At 39.7% G+C, this 14,714-nt stretch overlaps 1 protein-coding gene across 4 annotated transcripts in view; it reads left to right on the top strand.

The window, feature by feature from the left end:
- COL24A1 (collagen type XXIV alpha 1 chain) overlaps positions 1-14,714 on the top strand; it is a 107,428-nt gene that overhangs the window by 2,449 nt on the left and 90,265 nt on the right. For 3 of the 4 annotated variants that reach the window (XM_015870173.2, XM_015870175.2, XM_032446351.1), the window contains exons 2-4: positions 2,747-2,811; positions 7,290-8,581; positions 12,591-12,644. In XM_015870173.2, the coding sequence (XP_015725659.1) occupies positions 2,747-2,811; positions 7,290-8,581; positions 12,591-12,644 (1,411 nt within the window). The remainder of the gene's footprint in view (positions 1-2,746; positions 2,812-7,289; positions 8,582-12,590; positions 12,645-14,714) is intronic. The other variant, XM_015870174.2, reaches the window with a different exon arrangement.

Consider the following 14,714-nt stretch of genomic DNA (forward strand, 5'->3'; position numbering starts at 1 on the left):
CCACATTATGCCTTAAAAGATATGTATGTGAGATGCATGTGACATGTCTGTGACATATGTGATGCTCTTATGTCCTATGTGACTGATACAAGCTGGGCTTCTGTGCTCAGAGGATATCTAATGCAGCACTGCATGTGGGGCAGGCACTGGTATTTCAGCCATTGTCACTGGTGGATGCAGAGTTGTATGCAGCACTCACGTTTAGCATCTTCTGTGGCTGTCCCTCTGTGGTCAGGTTTTCTGTCCTCTACCACCAGCTAGTGGAATTCCTTCCTTCAAATCTGAGGTTCAGAATGCTGTCAGGGAATAGAGAATGTTGTTACATGACACCACCAAGCACTGACCAAATACAAGCTTCACATGCTGCTGAGTAGTCTTCAAATGGTGGAGTTTTGCCTTGTTGTTTGTCAAGTCTTGCTTTGAAGCTTATCAGTTCCCTCAGCTGTATATCATCCTGAATGGGGGGGGGGGGGGGGGGGGAACCACACCAACATAAAAACTCAGTCACCTTCCACCACAGGAAAAAGAAAGCAGCCACAAGATGTTAAGGATTATCAGAAAAGATAAGCTCAATTTTAAGTGGTATAATGGCTCAACTACATTTGGTAGTTTCTACCTCCGGATAGTTATGTAATTGTCATCAGCTTGTGTATGTGTTTGAAACAGGAGAGAGGATACCAAGCTAAGGGAAGCTTAAGAGGTTACTGGACTGTAGGACAGGACATTGCTAAGGGCTTTAGGGACAGCTCCAGTCTGATGTTAAAATGGGAAAAGTAGCCAACAGTGTAGTCAGTCATTTCTGAATTTTTCTGTTATTGTGTCCCAGCAGGGCAAGGCTCCCCAGGAGTTATGGGCTCTGCTAAGGCATGTGGGCCAGGTCTGGGCTTCTGTGCCCTGCATGTTCTTGCTATGTTCTTGTAGCCACAGCAGAAGTAGATCAAGCCATGTATGTGTAATACAGCGGGGAGCCTGGTGGCCCAGTGACACTAACCATGTGAGCATAGCACATGAGAGCTGGCTGCTTTGTTTCTTTTGATGTTAATAATAGTGGTCTTGACCAAGAAGGGAGTGTTTGAATGAATAGGTTGAATTCTATTTTTTCCTTTTCCTTCTTTGGCCACAAGGGCTTCATTGTGCAGCTTGACTTTAGGTTTGCACATGGTTTCATTTACAAAAAGTTTCCACTTGTTGTGGGAAAAGGTAGAAGGAAGAAAAATCTTTTCCATGTATTAGGGGACCTCCAGCTCTATGGTTGTCTCTGGTCCCTGTTTTTTCTCTTAGTTGCTTGCTCATCTGTTCTTGACATTAGCTGGAAAGCACTGTGTAAGCCAGACATTTGTCTTTATGTCTCTTTATGTTCAGTTACATCTGTGTGACTTACAACCCTGAGAGCATTTCAGAATTTCTTGCCTTTTTACAACAGTTTCTGGGATGTGACAGAGGCAAATGTCTGACACACAGCTTGTCTCTCTCTGACTTTATGGAAGAGGCTGTTGCTGTGTTAAGGATTTATCTTTGCAATTTGGGCTCTCTAAGTGTCCTGAATTTTGAGTTCAGTTAATTTGTGTTATTTTTCAACTGAGAATCTGGTTTGTGTCCTTGAAAATAGGAAAACAAGAAAAATGAAAATAGGAAAAGTTTTCTCATTTTGGCTGATGCAGTGCAGTGTATGGACTTCTTGCTAACACAACTATCTGTCCACCTTCAAGACTTTCACTGAACTTCTGATTAGATTAAAAGATGATGGAGTGTGTGACACAGGATCCCTTTTCTTGTGAGTGTACACTGAACTTGAATTTTGGTGTTCAAAGCTGAACAACAACAACAACAAAAAAAAGTAGTGTGAGCCCTTGGGTTGTGATTGCAAATACCTGGAAGAAATATAAAGCAGCATTTAGTGGAGAACTTAATATATTGATATTTGTAAATCATAGCATAATTTATTGTCATTGGAGCATTACTAATATCTACCTATTGTATATGCTATCCTCTGTGCTGCAGGTAAAGGCCTGCAGGGTAAAAGAAGAAACTTGTCTACCTTTACCATTTGTACCATATGCTCCTGTACAGATGTGTGAGCTTTTCTTCCTGCACTTTCTTGATTTTTTTTTTTTTTTTGTATGATTTTTAATTGGTGATGCTGGGATACCCTTTGATATTCTATCATGACATGAAGTTTTAAGTCACAGTGTGATGGGATTTTACTTATTTATTAATTTTTACTTTGAAGTACATTTCTCATTTGTAATGTGGCAAAAAACATTAGCATACAGGAAGGAAAGTGTTGCAACATTTTCATTTATGATAGTTGATGTGGTAGGGTGAAAAGGTTGAAGGTACACTGGCATAAAAGTATCTAATAGGCATGAACTTGTCATTTGTTTTATAGTTTCTTTGCAGTAACCCCTTTTCCCCCCGGGAAGAAATCTTCTACATAGCAGCTCTTGTACTTGAAGGCTGCTGCAAGAAAATATAAAACAGATGTAGTTACTTATTAATAAAAGAAGTTGTCAAATATATGTACCATATATGAAGGCATACATGGTCCTTGCTCTCTGTGTAAAACATCTACTCAGCATTGGTTGGAAAGCTGTACGACATAAAGGCTGGAAGGCTTTGAACTGGGGCTTGCTGAAGTCAGTGGTATCCTGCCATTGACTTTGGGTGTTGAATGAAGTTTCTAATTTTTTCAGTCCTGAATCTTTATGTATTTTCTCACGCACTCTTTTCTTTCTTCCCCTTTTAGGAAGATCCTCCTTCTTTGTATTGCAATATGTACAGCTGCGGGTGTTGCCAAAGTACCCAAACAAGGTGAGAATACTTTCTTACAGAAGGATGTTGGTTTATTTTTTTACCAGACAGAAAGAGTAAATGGTGCTTGTTACTAGTGACCCTAGGTTCAGTTCCTCATGGTGACTTACATATCAGCTACCATATAATGGGAGCAAAAGTTTAAAGTAACCAGTGTGGAAAAGATGACCTTTCAAAAATTACTCACATTTTCTGTCCATGAAATTGTTTACATATTTAAACAGACTCTTCATAAAAGAGAAGTCTTGTAAGGAGAAAAGGCTTTGATTGTGTCTTCAGTGCAAGTGGGTGTCCTTGGGGGTGGCAAACTGTGACTGAGTTACCTTTGCACTTCAGAGGACAAACAAGCAAACCAGTGAGTATAATAAAGGCTTAGTCTAGGCTGGCATCATTAAAGAAAGAAAGTGAAATTGTTTATTCTTTAGGTTTTGCATTCAGATGCCGATGCTAGGAAGGAAATATGGTTGTCTTGTTTTTTGTCTTTTTTAATCAGCCAGCTGTTGCAGCTGCACTAGATGTTTATTATGAGACCATTGTGGGAGTATTAGCATCCCAAAGTGGTGGAAGCTAACATGCCACTTACTATTCAGTAGCCGTGAGAGTGGCAGTATCAGTTATCTTCCATATTCCTTTCACTGTACAGATAAAGCAAGAAATAGCTTGTCCTTGGCTGATGTGGTAACTGTGATCTTCATGTGATATTCAGCTGGATGCAAACAGCTGGGTTTCATGATTAAGTCAAGGTGCATTCCTGATAACATCTTACTAGAGTCTCATAGCTATATCTCCAGCATCCCACTGCTACTCTCAGCAGTGTTATTTTTCCTTCTTGTTATTCCTTGTGCTTGACAAAGTTGTGGTTTTGTTGTTAATGTTGTTGTGATGTTGTGGTTTTTTTTTTTATGTTTGGTTTTTTTGTGTGTGTGAGATTGGGTGCATTCTCTCTTTCCATTTTGCCTTCCATTAATTGCTCATGGTTTGCCTGTTAAGGCAAACCCATGCTTTTCCCATTCAGCTAGATGGGGATGTGCTTTTGTGATGATGGGAGTTTCCCAGATCATCTAATTGCTGCACCAAGTATTGCATGGGGCAGGGGATAGGTTGGTGCTGAGGGAAGAAATAGCTCACCTGACAAGGGCAGTACCCACAGATGCATGTGGCCTCCCCGCTCTGGGCCTGTGGGATGGGAGGGGAGAGCCTGAGTTAGGGAGGCAGTTCATACTTTTTTGGTGGTACAGGTGAGGGATGCCAGGCACAGGTCTGAAGTGGTAGCTGGAGTTGTCTTCATCTCTCCGCCCCTCTTTATTCCCTTTGGAAAGAAGTAACTTATTTTGATTCTCGTGTTCTACAGCCTGTGGAACTTCTTTTCCAGTAGCATGTCTGGAGACAGCTGTGAAAGCCTCACAGCCAGTTAGGTCACCAGTGTTGTGGTCCTCCAGAACTGTGAGTCTGGCTTCCCTGCTGGTGGGGATGGGGTGAGGTGCTGGGAGGAGGCCAGTCTCTTCAGCTGTAGGTTTGGGAAGCCTAAGGGGATTTGCTATGGGAGGGGGTAGTTAGCATTAAGGAGAGAATTTTGAAAGAACTATCACTGTAAGACACATCTGGTACTGTTGATTGTGGAGATAATCTCTGCAGTTGTGTTGATACTGTGTCATTCTTTAAGTGGTTCTTAGAGTTGTGGAGGGTTTAAGGAGAGAAGTTGGTGCTGGTGGAAGAAATAAGCAGTCACTGTGGGGAGGTGTGCAGCTGTGTTGTAACTTACCCAACTGCAAATGCACCACATGGGAAATGGGTAACCTGCTGAGTATTTGCCCTGAGTTCTGGCGAAGCTGGCAAATGAATGATCTTCACTTTTCTGTACCCATGTTGGTAAAGGGAAAACAAATCAGATGTGTATTAGGTTTGCTGAAATGGAGAGAACACCCCAAATATTCTGCCCTTAGACAAGTGGTGAAAGTGGGGGAGTATGGAAGATGAACAGCAGAGACTGAACAAAAGAGTGACACACAACACTACTTGCTATTCTTTTTGGGGTTGTTTTGTGATATTTACAGTCTTAACTTCTGTTAAGTTTTCCTTCCCTTCACAATCCAATTACGTTGTGAATTTTACAAGTAATCCTAGAAGATGGAAAGAAAGCAACTGACAGCAAAAAACCCAAATAGCTTCTCTTTGAAGAAGAGGAGCTGTTACAATTTGGGGGACTAATGGATTGGGTGAACAGTAAGCGAAGACAGATGTTGCACAGACATGGATAAACAAAGAAAACTGGCTACTGATAGGTAAAGAAAGTTGTGGTTGTCATGCTGGGAGGAAGAGTTTAGAGGGCTGCCTGCTCCCAAACCCCTGTGTACTGCCAAGAGCTTCTGAAAGCTTAAAAAAGGAAAAAGGTCAAAAAAAAAAAAAAAATTGGAGCAAAATGAAGTGACTGGCCAAAAATGTCTGGAACAGCCTTTTGGCTTGATGGTGGGTTAATAGGCAGTAAGTCAGCAAGGAATAATTAGCTGGTACTTAATCTTTGCTGTTATTTTTCATGCAGTATTTCTCCATGCTGAGCCTTCTTGAGACTTGCTGTAGTTTGCAGGATGTGGAGAAAGTGTTTTATATCTCTTGACTCTCAAAAGTGCTTTTCCTTTTTAAAAATAATTTTTAAACAATGTGATGTTTACAAATTAGAACTGCCAAACTTTGTCATTTGAGATTTAGAAAGAGTGCTTCTTAACATCATTTTAAAACTGGCTGTTTTGTATACCATCAGTATGGTAGACTTGTTTTATTCTTCAGTTATAATGCTTTGGGCAGAGATCACTTGACAATGTTATTTATAAATGTAACTATTTAATGATAAATATTTACAAATATCAGCCTAATACTAAAGATTAAAATTGTTACAATCAAGTACAAGGTTAAGTTGGATTGGTTTTCCTGGTGCAGTGTATCAGTTGGCTCAGCCAGTGCACGGAAGTGCTGAAGCTGTCTCTGAAGTCACTGGGGTGCTGCTTGCCCCTGTGAGATTTCTGTATTGCCTAGAGGAGTGCACATGTACAGCTTTCTTCTCTGTAACTGCACCCAGAACGTGCAGGACCAAGGTCCTGGGAAAGTGCTGGGGTTCATTAACAGAGCTGCAAAGTAGAATACTTCTACAATAACCTGACCTCTCTTATCAGTTTGACAGATTAAAATACAGCCTAGTAAGTTAATTGCTCTGAGGCAGAACATCTTGAAAAACTGGCGTATGCGTGACTTTCTGCAAAGACATGCTCTCCCCATAGTTCTGGTTGGGCTGGCTGCCAGTTCAATCTCGGCTCTCCTGCAGATCTCTAACATGGCTAGAAACACTACAAGGTGTGTAATTAATTTTCAAGATGCACAGTGCGTTCAGGTTGATGCTTTTGGTTCCAACTTTTAAACCACTCTCAAGGAAGTCTCAGACTCTCTTCATAATTTACTGCTGATACTAAGCCAACATCTGTGTGTTCTTAAAGTTTGCTGTGAATACATTCTGTAAACAGAGAAAAAGAAGACTTGGGAAAGAAGACTTTTTTCCACTAAAATAGTGAAAATCCATTTGTTTCAGTTGCTCTTTAACTTCTCTTTGTTTCCCCCAATTTTGTTACGCCATTTAGTAGCTTAAAAAGAGCACTCAGTTGCATTGTTGGGGAAAAAAAACCAAACCAAAACAAAACAGTAAAAAAATAAAATTAAAAAGTAATACCCTCAGTTACATGTTGTAGGAAGTGGTCTGTTCCCCATTATGTTTATTGTATCAGTGCAATTGTTAAATAATATTAGTCATCTTTAATGTAGGCAGTTTCCTGTAGCTCAGGCCCAGCCAGTTGTTACAGAAAAAAAAATGCTTCTGTGCAACAGTGCCTATGAAAACTGTGTGATGTTCAGCTTCCCCTTGCACAGAAAATTGAGAAGTTTAGGTTGGAATGGACTTCAACCTTGTCTGGTCCTACCTGGTGCTGAGATAAGGGTCAACGTCAATGTTAGTCTGGGCTACTGGATGCTGTCCAGCTCTGCTCTTGAGGACCTGTGAGAAAGGAGCTTACACGATGCCCCTGGACACTGCTTACTGTGTTAGTGATAGCTTGTCCCTTCATGGAAACAAAATATCCTTCCCTTGAATGTTAATATTTTTCAGACAAAGAGGAAAATCATGGTTTGTTTTTTTTGTTTGCTTCTTGTTTTGAAGGGGAAGTAGGCAGGAATTGCCAAATGAGCGTAGTACGTTCATTAACTCTTGTGAAAAGGTTGATGACAGCAAATAGGGACTTTTCAGTTTCATGAATGAATTAACTTCCACTGGCATTATGTGAGCTTCTTTTTATTAATTATTTTTACGTCAGGGAAGCTTTAATTAAATTTGTTGGATTTATGTGAAAGACTGACATATATGCTTTACGTTTGTTTACCTGGATCTGAATTTGAGCTCATGAGTGAAATGAATAATGTGCCTTCAATTCTTTTTACAGCAGTAGATGTCCTTCATCAGCTCGGCCTTGTGAGAGATGTTCAGAAGCTGTCAGTGACGCCAGTGCCTTCAACAGTGCCACCCTTGCCCCGGGGGGTTCGCCTGGCCGTGTCTGGAGTTGTGTTGACTGGTGACGCTCATGTCGAGGCCTCCATCACTGAAGTCATACCAGCAAGTCTAGGGAGTCGCTTTACCATATTGGTTGGGTTGTACTCTTACACTGTAAACAATGCTTTTCTTTTCAGTATTAGGAACAAAACTAGACTGCAGTTTGGTGTCCAGTTGCTACCAAGAAAGGTAGCTGTGTACACTGGAGGGAAGCAGCCTGTGTACTTTGATTATAGTGTTCATAATGAACAGTGGCACTGGTTTGCCATTGAAATTAGAGACAAGACTGTCTCAATGTTTGCTGAGTGCGGACAGAAGTACTATAGCAGGGAAATGCTTTATGAAGTGGAGGCATTCGATTTGGATGGTTTATTTACCCTGGGAAGAATGAACTCTCACTCTGTCAGCTTTGAAGGAGTTATATGCCAGCTAGAGATCATTCCCTCTGCAGAAGCCTCTGCAAACTATTGTAAATACGTAAAACAGCAGTGTCGCCAGGCTGAAACATATCGATCTCTTCTAGGAACACCATATGCTGGTGTGCTGGATGTTTCTTTGAAGAAAAATATTGGTGAGAAAAAACAGTGGGAAGATGCATCTTATAGAAGGAAAGAAGCATCAAATGATCCTGTTACCAACATTGCTCGGATTCACTCTGTACTGGAGTACCTTGAGTCAATAAATGTCTCAGCATCAGAATTTGCAGAATCTAAACCTCTGCTGCTAGAAGTGTGGCCAGAAACAGAGCTCCAAGAGGAGGTCAGTCTGCCCCTTCACCAGCAGGAGCCAAGCAAAGAAAGAGGCAGCACTGAAAAAAACAAGGCTTCATATCCAAATACTTCACATACTACCACAGAAGATGCAGACAGACAAAGTGAGCTTTCTCCGATCTTCCCCATAAAACAGAAAAAAATGAAAAGCAAGGGAGTGGGCAAAGAAAAACAGCATTTAGATGAACTAACCAAAAAGCAGCAAGTCTTCAACACAACTCTGTACAGTTTGACTGCTGACCTCTCCCTGGATAATCAGCTTGGCCTGGAAGAAGGAAGTCCACTTGATGCTAATAAGACTTACCGCACAGAAAACAGTTATTATATTGATGTTGATAACTACAACTATGAAGGTCAAGGAAAAATGTTTGAAATAGGAAGTAGCAGAGGTTTAAAGGGGGAGACTGGACCTCCTGTAAGTTACCTTTACTACACTCTTTATAATGAAGCAACATAGATTTAAAGGAGGCTTTAAAATAAATCTCACAAAACGTGCCAGGCTGTGATTACCACTTTTCCTATTTGTACTGTGCAGAAGTCTGTCTGCCATAAGTGTGTATCTGGCATATAATTTTGGCCTATGTGGTGTGTATTTTTATTTACTAGTGGAATACGCAGGCATTCAATTCTGGTGAAGTGGTGGGCAACCCAAGCTTTTTTTAAAATTTGAAATGCAGCCAGATGTTTGTAACTGCTAATTATGGAGGCTGCTCACTTAATAAAATTATAGGGTAATTTCATACTCTCTACAAATGTAGACACTGTTCCATGAAAAGAACAACCAGACTGTTTGAAAGAATTATACAGTTTTCTCAGTTGAGTGATGCTATCAAAACTTGTAATTGTTGAAGCAGACTGCTGGTAGAATCTATTCCTTTCAAAGCATTCCTAACCCACAGTTGCAGGATCATGCAAACCTGCATGAGAAGCAGTGTTTAGAACTCAGTTTTGTGGCATTTCTTCATTTAGCAGGGTAAGAGTTCTCTGAAATGACTGCAAATGCACAGCAGTGCTTTTAATGGCACTAATTTTTCCTTTCTTATTGTGTGCTTGAGGGTCATAAACATTTTCATACATAAAACTGGGGTCAATGCACACAAAACTACACACAAGAAAGGACAGAGGTTCCTATTTAGTCTTGGAGAGATTATATTAATTCTCGTCTGAGTCTCTAGTTAAAATTTGTTAAACTATGGCATGGAGAGAGTTGTTCTCCATGTGATTCTCTTGCATTTGTGTGGTTATTACTGGAAAGTATTTTGATAGGAGGGGCAAGCAGTTTCTTAAATATGCATGTATCATCTCAGCACTGAAAAAATATTTTCTTTGGGTAGTCAGCAACTGAAAACTTTTGTAGAAATTTAATTTTTACTCTAAACAGAATCTTGATTCAAAGAGGTTGTTAATTAGTTGACAAATGTGTTAACAAGTAATTTATGTTTTCTGGGGGTGTCCTTGCTGTTTGGTGGGATCTTTTTTGTGAATGTGAAGCCAGTCTTTTTTTCATTTATTTTTTTTAGCCCATTATGGGGATGTGAACGTACAGCTACGTATGTAGCTGTTATAGATGTGAACTTAGGTTAATTTTCATTTTTGCTGCTTATGACGTTTAACAACTGCTAATGGAAAGTTTTGATACATAGCACATAACTTTAAATTTGTACACTGAAATTTACTGACTGTAGCAGACTGAAATCACCATTTCTTACATGGCACAGAAATGGCTGCTAATGTTGGGGTTGTTGGTGTTGTTTTTTTTGTGTGTGTGTGTAGTAAGCAGCTGCAAACTGATGCTCTAGTTTTGCTAGATGCAGACACTGTGTATTCAATGATTCATACCACCTGATCCAGAGAGCACAAAATGTATATGAAAGATATGTATGCTATGATTTTGTATGTTTGTCTTATGGTGCATTGCTAAGTCAGAGTTTCAGTAACATGCCCAAGGTCTTAGAAGTGATGCATTGCAGGGCTAGGCAGCTGATCCAGACCACTGTGGACACAAATTCAGCTGGAAGGACCAACAGCACCCACTGAGACTATGGGTAGACTAAAGCTGTTGTTGCCACAGAGATTTTTGCTGAAGCAAGAAAAGGGTCTCTGAATGGTTCTTCCACAGAAGATTTCTGTAAAGAATTGTATTTGGTAGAGGTTGTGTGGCACTGTGCCTGCTGCTGTCATTGAACTCAGAGATACTCTTGGTTTCTTAGTGTAGTACATCCGTGCAGAGAAGACCGTAATAATCCAGGTTTTATCTTATATTTTAATAAATAAGTATCCACTGAGTCTTATCAGCAGGGATCCTAAAATACAGTAGTGAGGGACTTGCAGAGCTTCCCTGCAGCAAAAAGAAATCCTGATGAGGCATGAAGCCCCTTCTCTTTTTTTTCTTCTCTCATTATGTTGTGGTTGGTTTGAACCTTCTTTCAAGATTTCAGCACAGAAATAACGTTTATTCTATTGGAGTTGACAGGCAAGAACTAGCTTTTGTGGTTCTTAGACTCCTCAGCTTCATTTTAGCACTTAATCATCTACCAGAACTGATTCTTGCCTTGTATAATTAGGCCCCTTGAATTCCATGATCCAGCAGCTGCGGAATTCACCCACTGCTATAAAGCAGGGCTCCAGAATTCAGACCTTCCTTTATGGATAGCATATCTAATTCTTCTACTTAATTCTTCAAAATCACTTTGAGTAAAATCCTAGCAATTGCAATGTGCAGAATCTCAATATAACTGCATAACTACCAGCCCACGGGAAAAAAAAAAAAAAAAAAAAAAAGGAAAAGAAAAAAGAAAAAAAAAAGAAAGGGCTATTATTTGTTTTCAGGATAACCCACCTGTGTTAAAGAGCCTTGCTCCTAAACCCAATGTTTCCCAATTAAGCTGGTTTTGAAACAGTCAGGGAGGTTCCAGAATTCAATTAGATTTTTATGAATAAAGACTTTAATTTTGCAGTTTGAAATTCCTGCTGTTTTCCTGGTTTGTTTAACTAGTAGAGCTGTAACTATTCAAGAACAACAGTGTGTCTCTAGCAGAGCTTTTGTTGAGTGAGCAAGGTGGCATCTTTGTGAGTCCATAATACTGAAACTTTGATCATGGAAAATTGTAACACTTCAGTTTTGTCTAGTTAAAATATTCCTTTCCAATTAATCATAGTAAAGGGTTATTAAGTTTTTTTTAAAATATACAGCTTTTGTCTTAATAAAGTCTTTTATTGGTTGCTAACAGAACCCCAAATGGTGCAATACAAACCTTTTTTTTGTTTGTTTGTTTGTTTTTTGTTTTTCCTCAAGTCCTGAGAACTTGTTCTGAGTCTGTATGGGAAACTGGTAATCACAGCCTGAACCTCTGATTAATCAGCTGAGGCAAGTGTTGGGTCAGCTGTGGGAGCACAGGTGAGAGTAATTTAGTTGTGCTCTCGGAAGGGGTGGAGCTTGACTCCACCTCCTCTAGACCTTATTTAAAGGCTGACCACCACTAAGGCAGCAAGCATCTCTCTTGGAGATTGCTCCCTGGTGGAGGTTGCTTCAGCATTTCCCAGCGAAGGCATCCATATTAGTGAGTTTTTCCTCATAAATAACCTTCTGAATATCTGTTATCTTTGTATCATTCCACCTTACAGAGTCTCACTCATATTCATATTAGAGCATGATGAAGTAGATCCTGGAGTTTTGGAAGTGAACATGTACAGAAAAGATTCCTATGGTCAAAACCACTGTCCAAATGGTGACATACTGTATAATAATAGCTGTTAATCTGACCTATTTGCAAAAGATTCATCAGACTATAAACTATATAAACTGTAAACTATTTAGGAATGAATTCACAAAAATAGAAGAATCTATGTTTTTTTGTTTTTTTTTATTCTCTCTAGTGAGTAGTATGTTTTATTTGCAAGTGAAATGGAGAATGGGCACAATGCCAGTTATTCTCATCCCAAGCTCACAACTGGTGAAACCAAATAATTATTTCTCCATACTTACTGTCTCTTCTATTCATTGTTTTTTTTTTTTTTTGTGCAGTGCTATCTCATTTTTTCATAACAAGTTGTCTGACTTCATAAAGTGTTTGGCATGCCTCCATATTTATTAAAAATACTTAACTGTTTTGCTCTTTGTTTTGAAATACAATGAACTGGTTTCCAGTTCTTGAGATGAGCTGCTCTTCCTTTGTAAATTTTGCTTAAATGTATTTTAATCTAGATTGTTGGCTCCAATTCCTTAGGCCGGAGGTGATTTCTGAATGTCTGATATTGAGCAAAATTAAAAACTCGCATGCTTGTAGCTTAAGAGTTGTTTTTCAAGCAGTGAAGTCTTCCACAACCAGAAAATCATCGGATAGAAGAACCAGTGTTATTCAGACTTGCGGTGCTATCCTTGTGTTGGTTTTTAGCCTCAATTGTTTTGATTTTTCTATCACCAGGGTCCTCCGGGTCCTCCAGGTCTACCTGGTCCATCAGGAAAAAGAGGTCCTCGGGTGAGTAACACAGCTATGTTCTTGTGCAGCTCCGCACAGGTGACTGACAATTAAGCTGGAGATGGTATAATTTTTTTCAACTTTATTTGCATACTGGTTGATCATGAAAGTGTGATTCCTAGGATTTGGAAGATAGGTTAAAATATGGCAAAGTAACTTTATCTTCTGCTGTGAGCTTCCAGTGTGGTCAGTTCTATGTAAGGGCGCGTATATGCAGGGCATCGTGACACTTGTGCCTACCTTTAATGGACTGCAATATTAACTTTTTGGTATTTTCCACACTGGCCCCATCTGGTACTCGGCAACCTAAGGTCAAGTTCATTTAATTTGGGAATGAGGAATGAGTAATGTGTGTCACTGTGCAGACAAGCAGGCAGTGAATACAAATTTAACCACTGCAAGACATAAAAAATTGTTCTCAGTAATCTATTTCAGGCTTTTGTGTTACAGCAGCTTGACAAAAGATGTGCTAGGTAATGTAAGGACTTGTTGCATAGAAGATTTTGGGGTGTGGTATTTGAGGATGTAAGTGGTTATGGCTGAAACTCGCATAGCTAGCCAAATGGCAAGCTGGTAGCAAGGGAGCAGATTATACAAAAATCCCAGCAGATGTGTGGGAGTAATGTCAAATCAGCCTTCGAGGTACATTTAAACAAGCTGTCGCTCCACATTGCATTCAACATTCTGTTCTCTGCTGGCTTTCAAAACTTGGTGTGGCTGGCTAGGAAAGTGCAGCCCTCCAAGGTGCAGGAACTGACCTGGTACTTCAGGGCAGCTGGTGACAAGTGATTGGATGAGACAAATTTAGAAGTATAAAATGAAAAAAATCTTTTCAAATCCATGTCTTCCTCACTTAATTTCTTGTTTTGTTTCCAAATTATTCTGCTACAGAAAAGCTGATGGTTTGTACAGCACAAATTTTTGTGTTGCTGAACTATAAGCTATGTCAGAAAACATGTGTTATATTGTTGTATGGGGTGTCTGGAGAGGTGAGGAAATGAGCAAGATGAATATTTACCAACAGTTATGACACACAGTTTAAAACACATTCAAGAGCCAAGGAAGTATTTTAAGAAAATATTTCTTTTAAATGCCTGAGATCCTTACTATTCAATACTGCAAGTGCAGTTACTGCAGAGACATGATATGATGGAGAAGTGTTTTGAGCCAAAAAAAAAAACCACACCAAACATGTAAAACCCTGTTGATGAAAAGATAATTTCCTTCTCTACCAATCTGCCCTGTGACTTCTGTCTTCCATTGTGTGAGATGCCCTTTGTGGTCCGAAAATGTGACTGGAGGTGTCATAGGGAAGCAGTGGAGTGTAGAGCTGCAGTGCCTGGGCCTCCTCCAAGGTCTGAACTTGATCTAGACAGAGGTTCATGTGGGTTGGGCGCTACCTGATTAACGATTACAGATTTCCACTAAAAGTTAATTCTGATCTCTCTTTTTTTTTTCTTTTTTTTTCTTTTTTTTTCTTTTTTTTTTTTTTTTTTTTTTTTTTGTGATAGAGCTAAATCCGCATCACAGTTTTGAGTTTCGTGATTGTTTCTTGGCTTGTTCCAGTTTCTCCAGAATAAACTTTCAGGAAGTTCAGAAATAACCAGCAGGGAAGCCAAATTCCCTCAGCACCTCCCATTTCACCAGAATGCCTTTGCAGCTCTGTGTTGACACTGTGAAGGAAAAATTAACACTGAATTTGTCTTTTGTAAGAACACAGAGTGTATGAGAGAGCTGAAACAGAATCTTATTTTCAGTCTGTGTGAAGTTTTGGCTGTAGTGGATCCAGGAAAAGCTTTGCTGCTGACTTACTGGAGTTAACTTTTCACTGATTTGGTCCTTCAGTTTTTGGAAGAATAGCTGCTGACAGCCACTGCAGAAATACGCACACTTCATCACAATTGAAGATTACTCAGCGTATTGCAAGAATGGACATTTATCCTGGGTGGTGTTTCAGCCACTAGATATAGACAGTCCTGGTTAGCCATTCTGTTCCTGGAATGGTTTCAGTTGAACTGTTCTGGCAACAAATCCATTTTTTACACTGGCTATGGGACAGTCTAAAGGGTT

This window comes from Coturnix japonica, chromosome 8 (genome assembly GCF_001577835.2).
Source record: "Coturnix japonica isolate 7356 chromosome 8, Coturnix japonica 2.1, whole genome shotgun sequence".
Classification (NCBI taxonomy): Eukaryota; Metazoa; Chordata; class Aves; order Galliformes; family Phasianidae; genus Coturnix; species Coturnix japonica.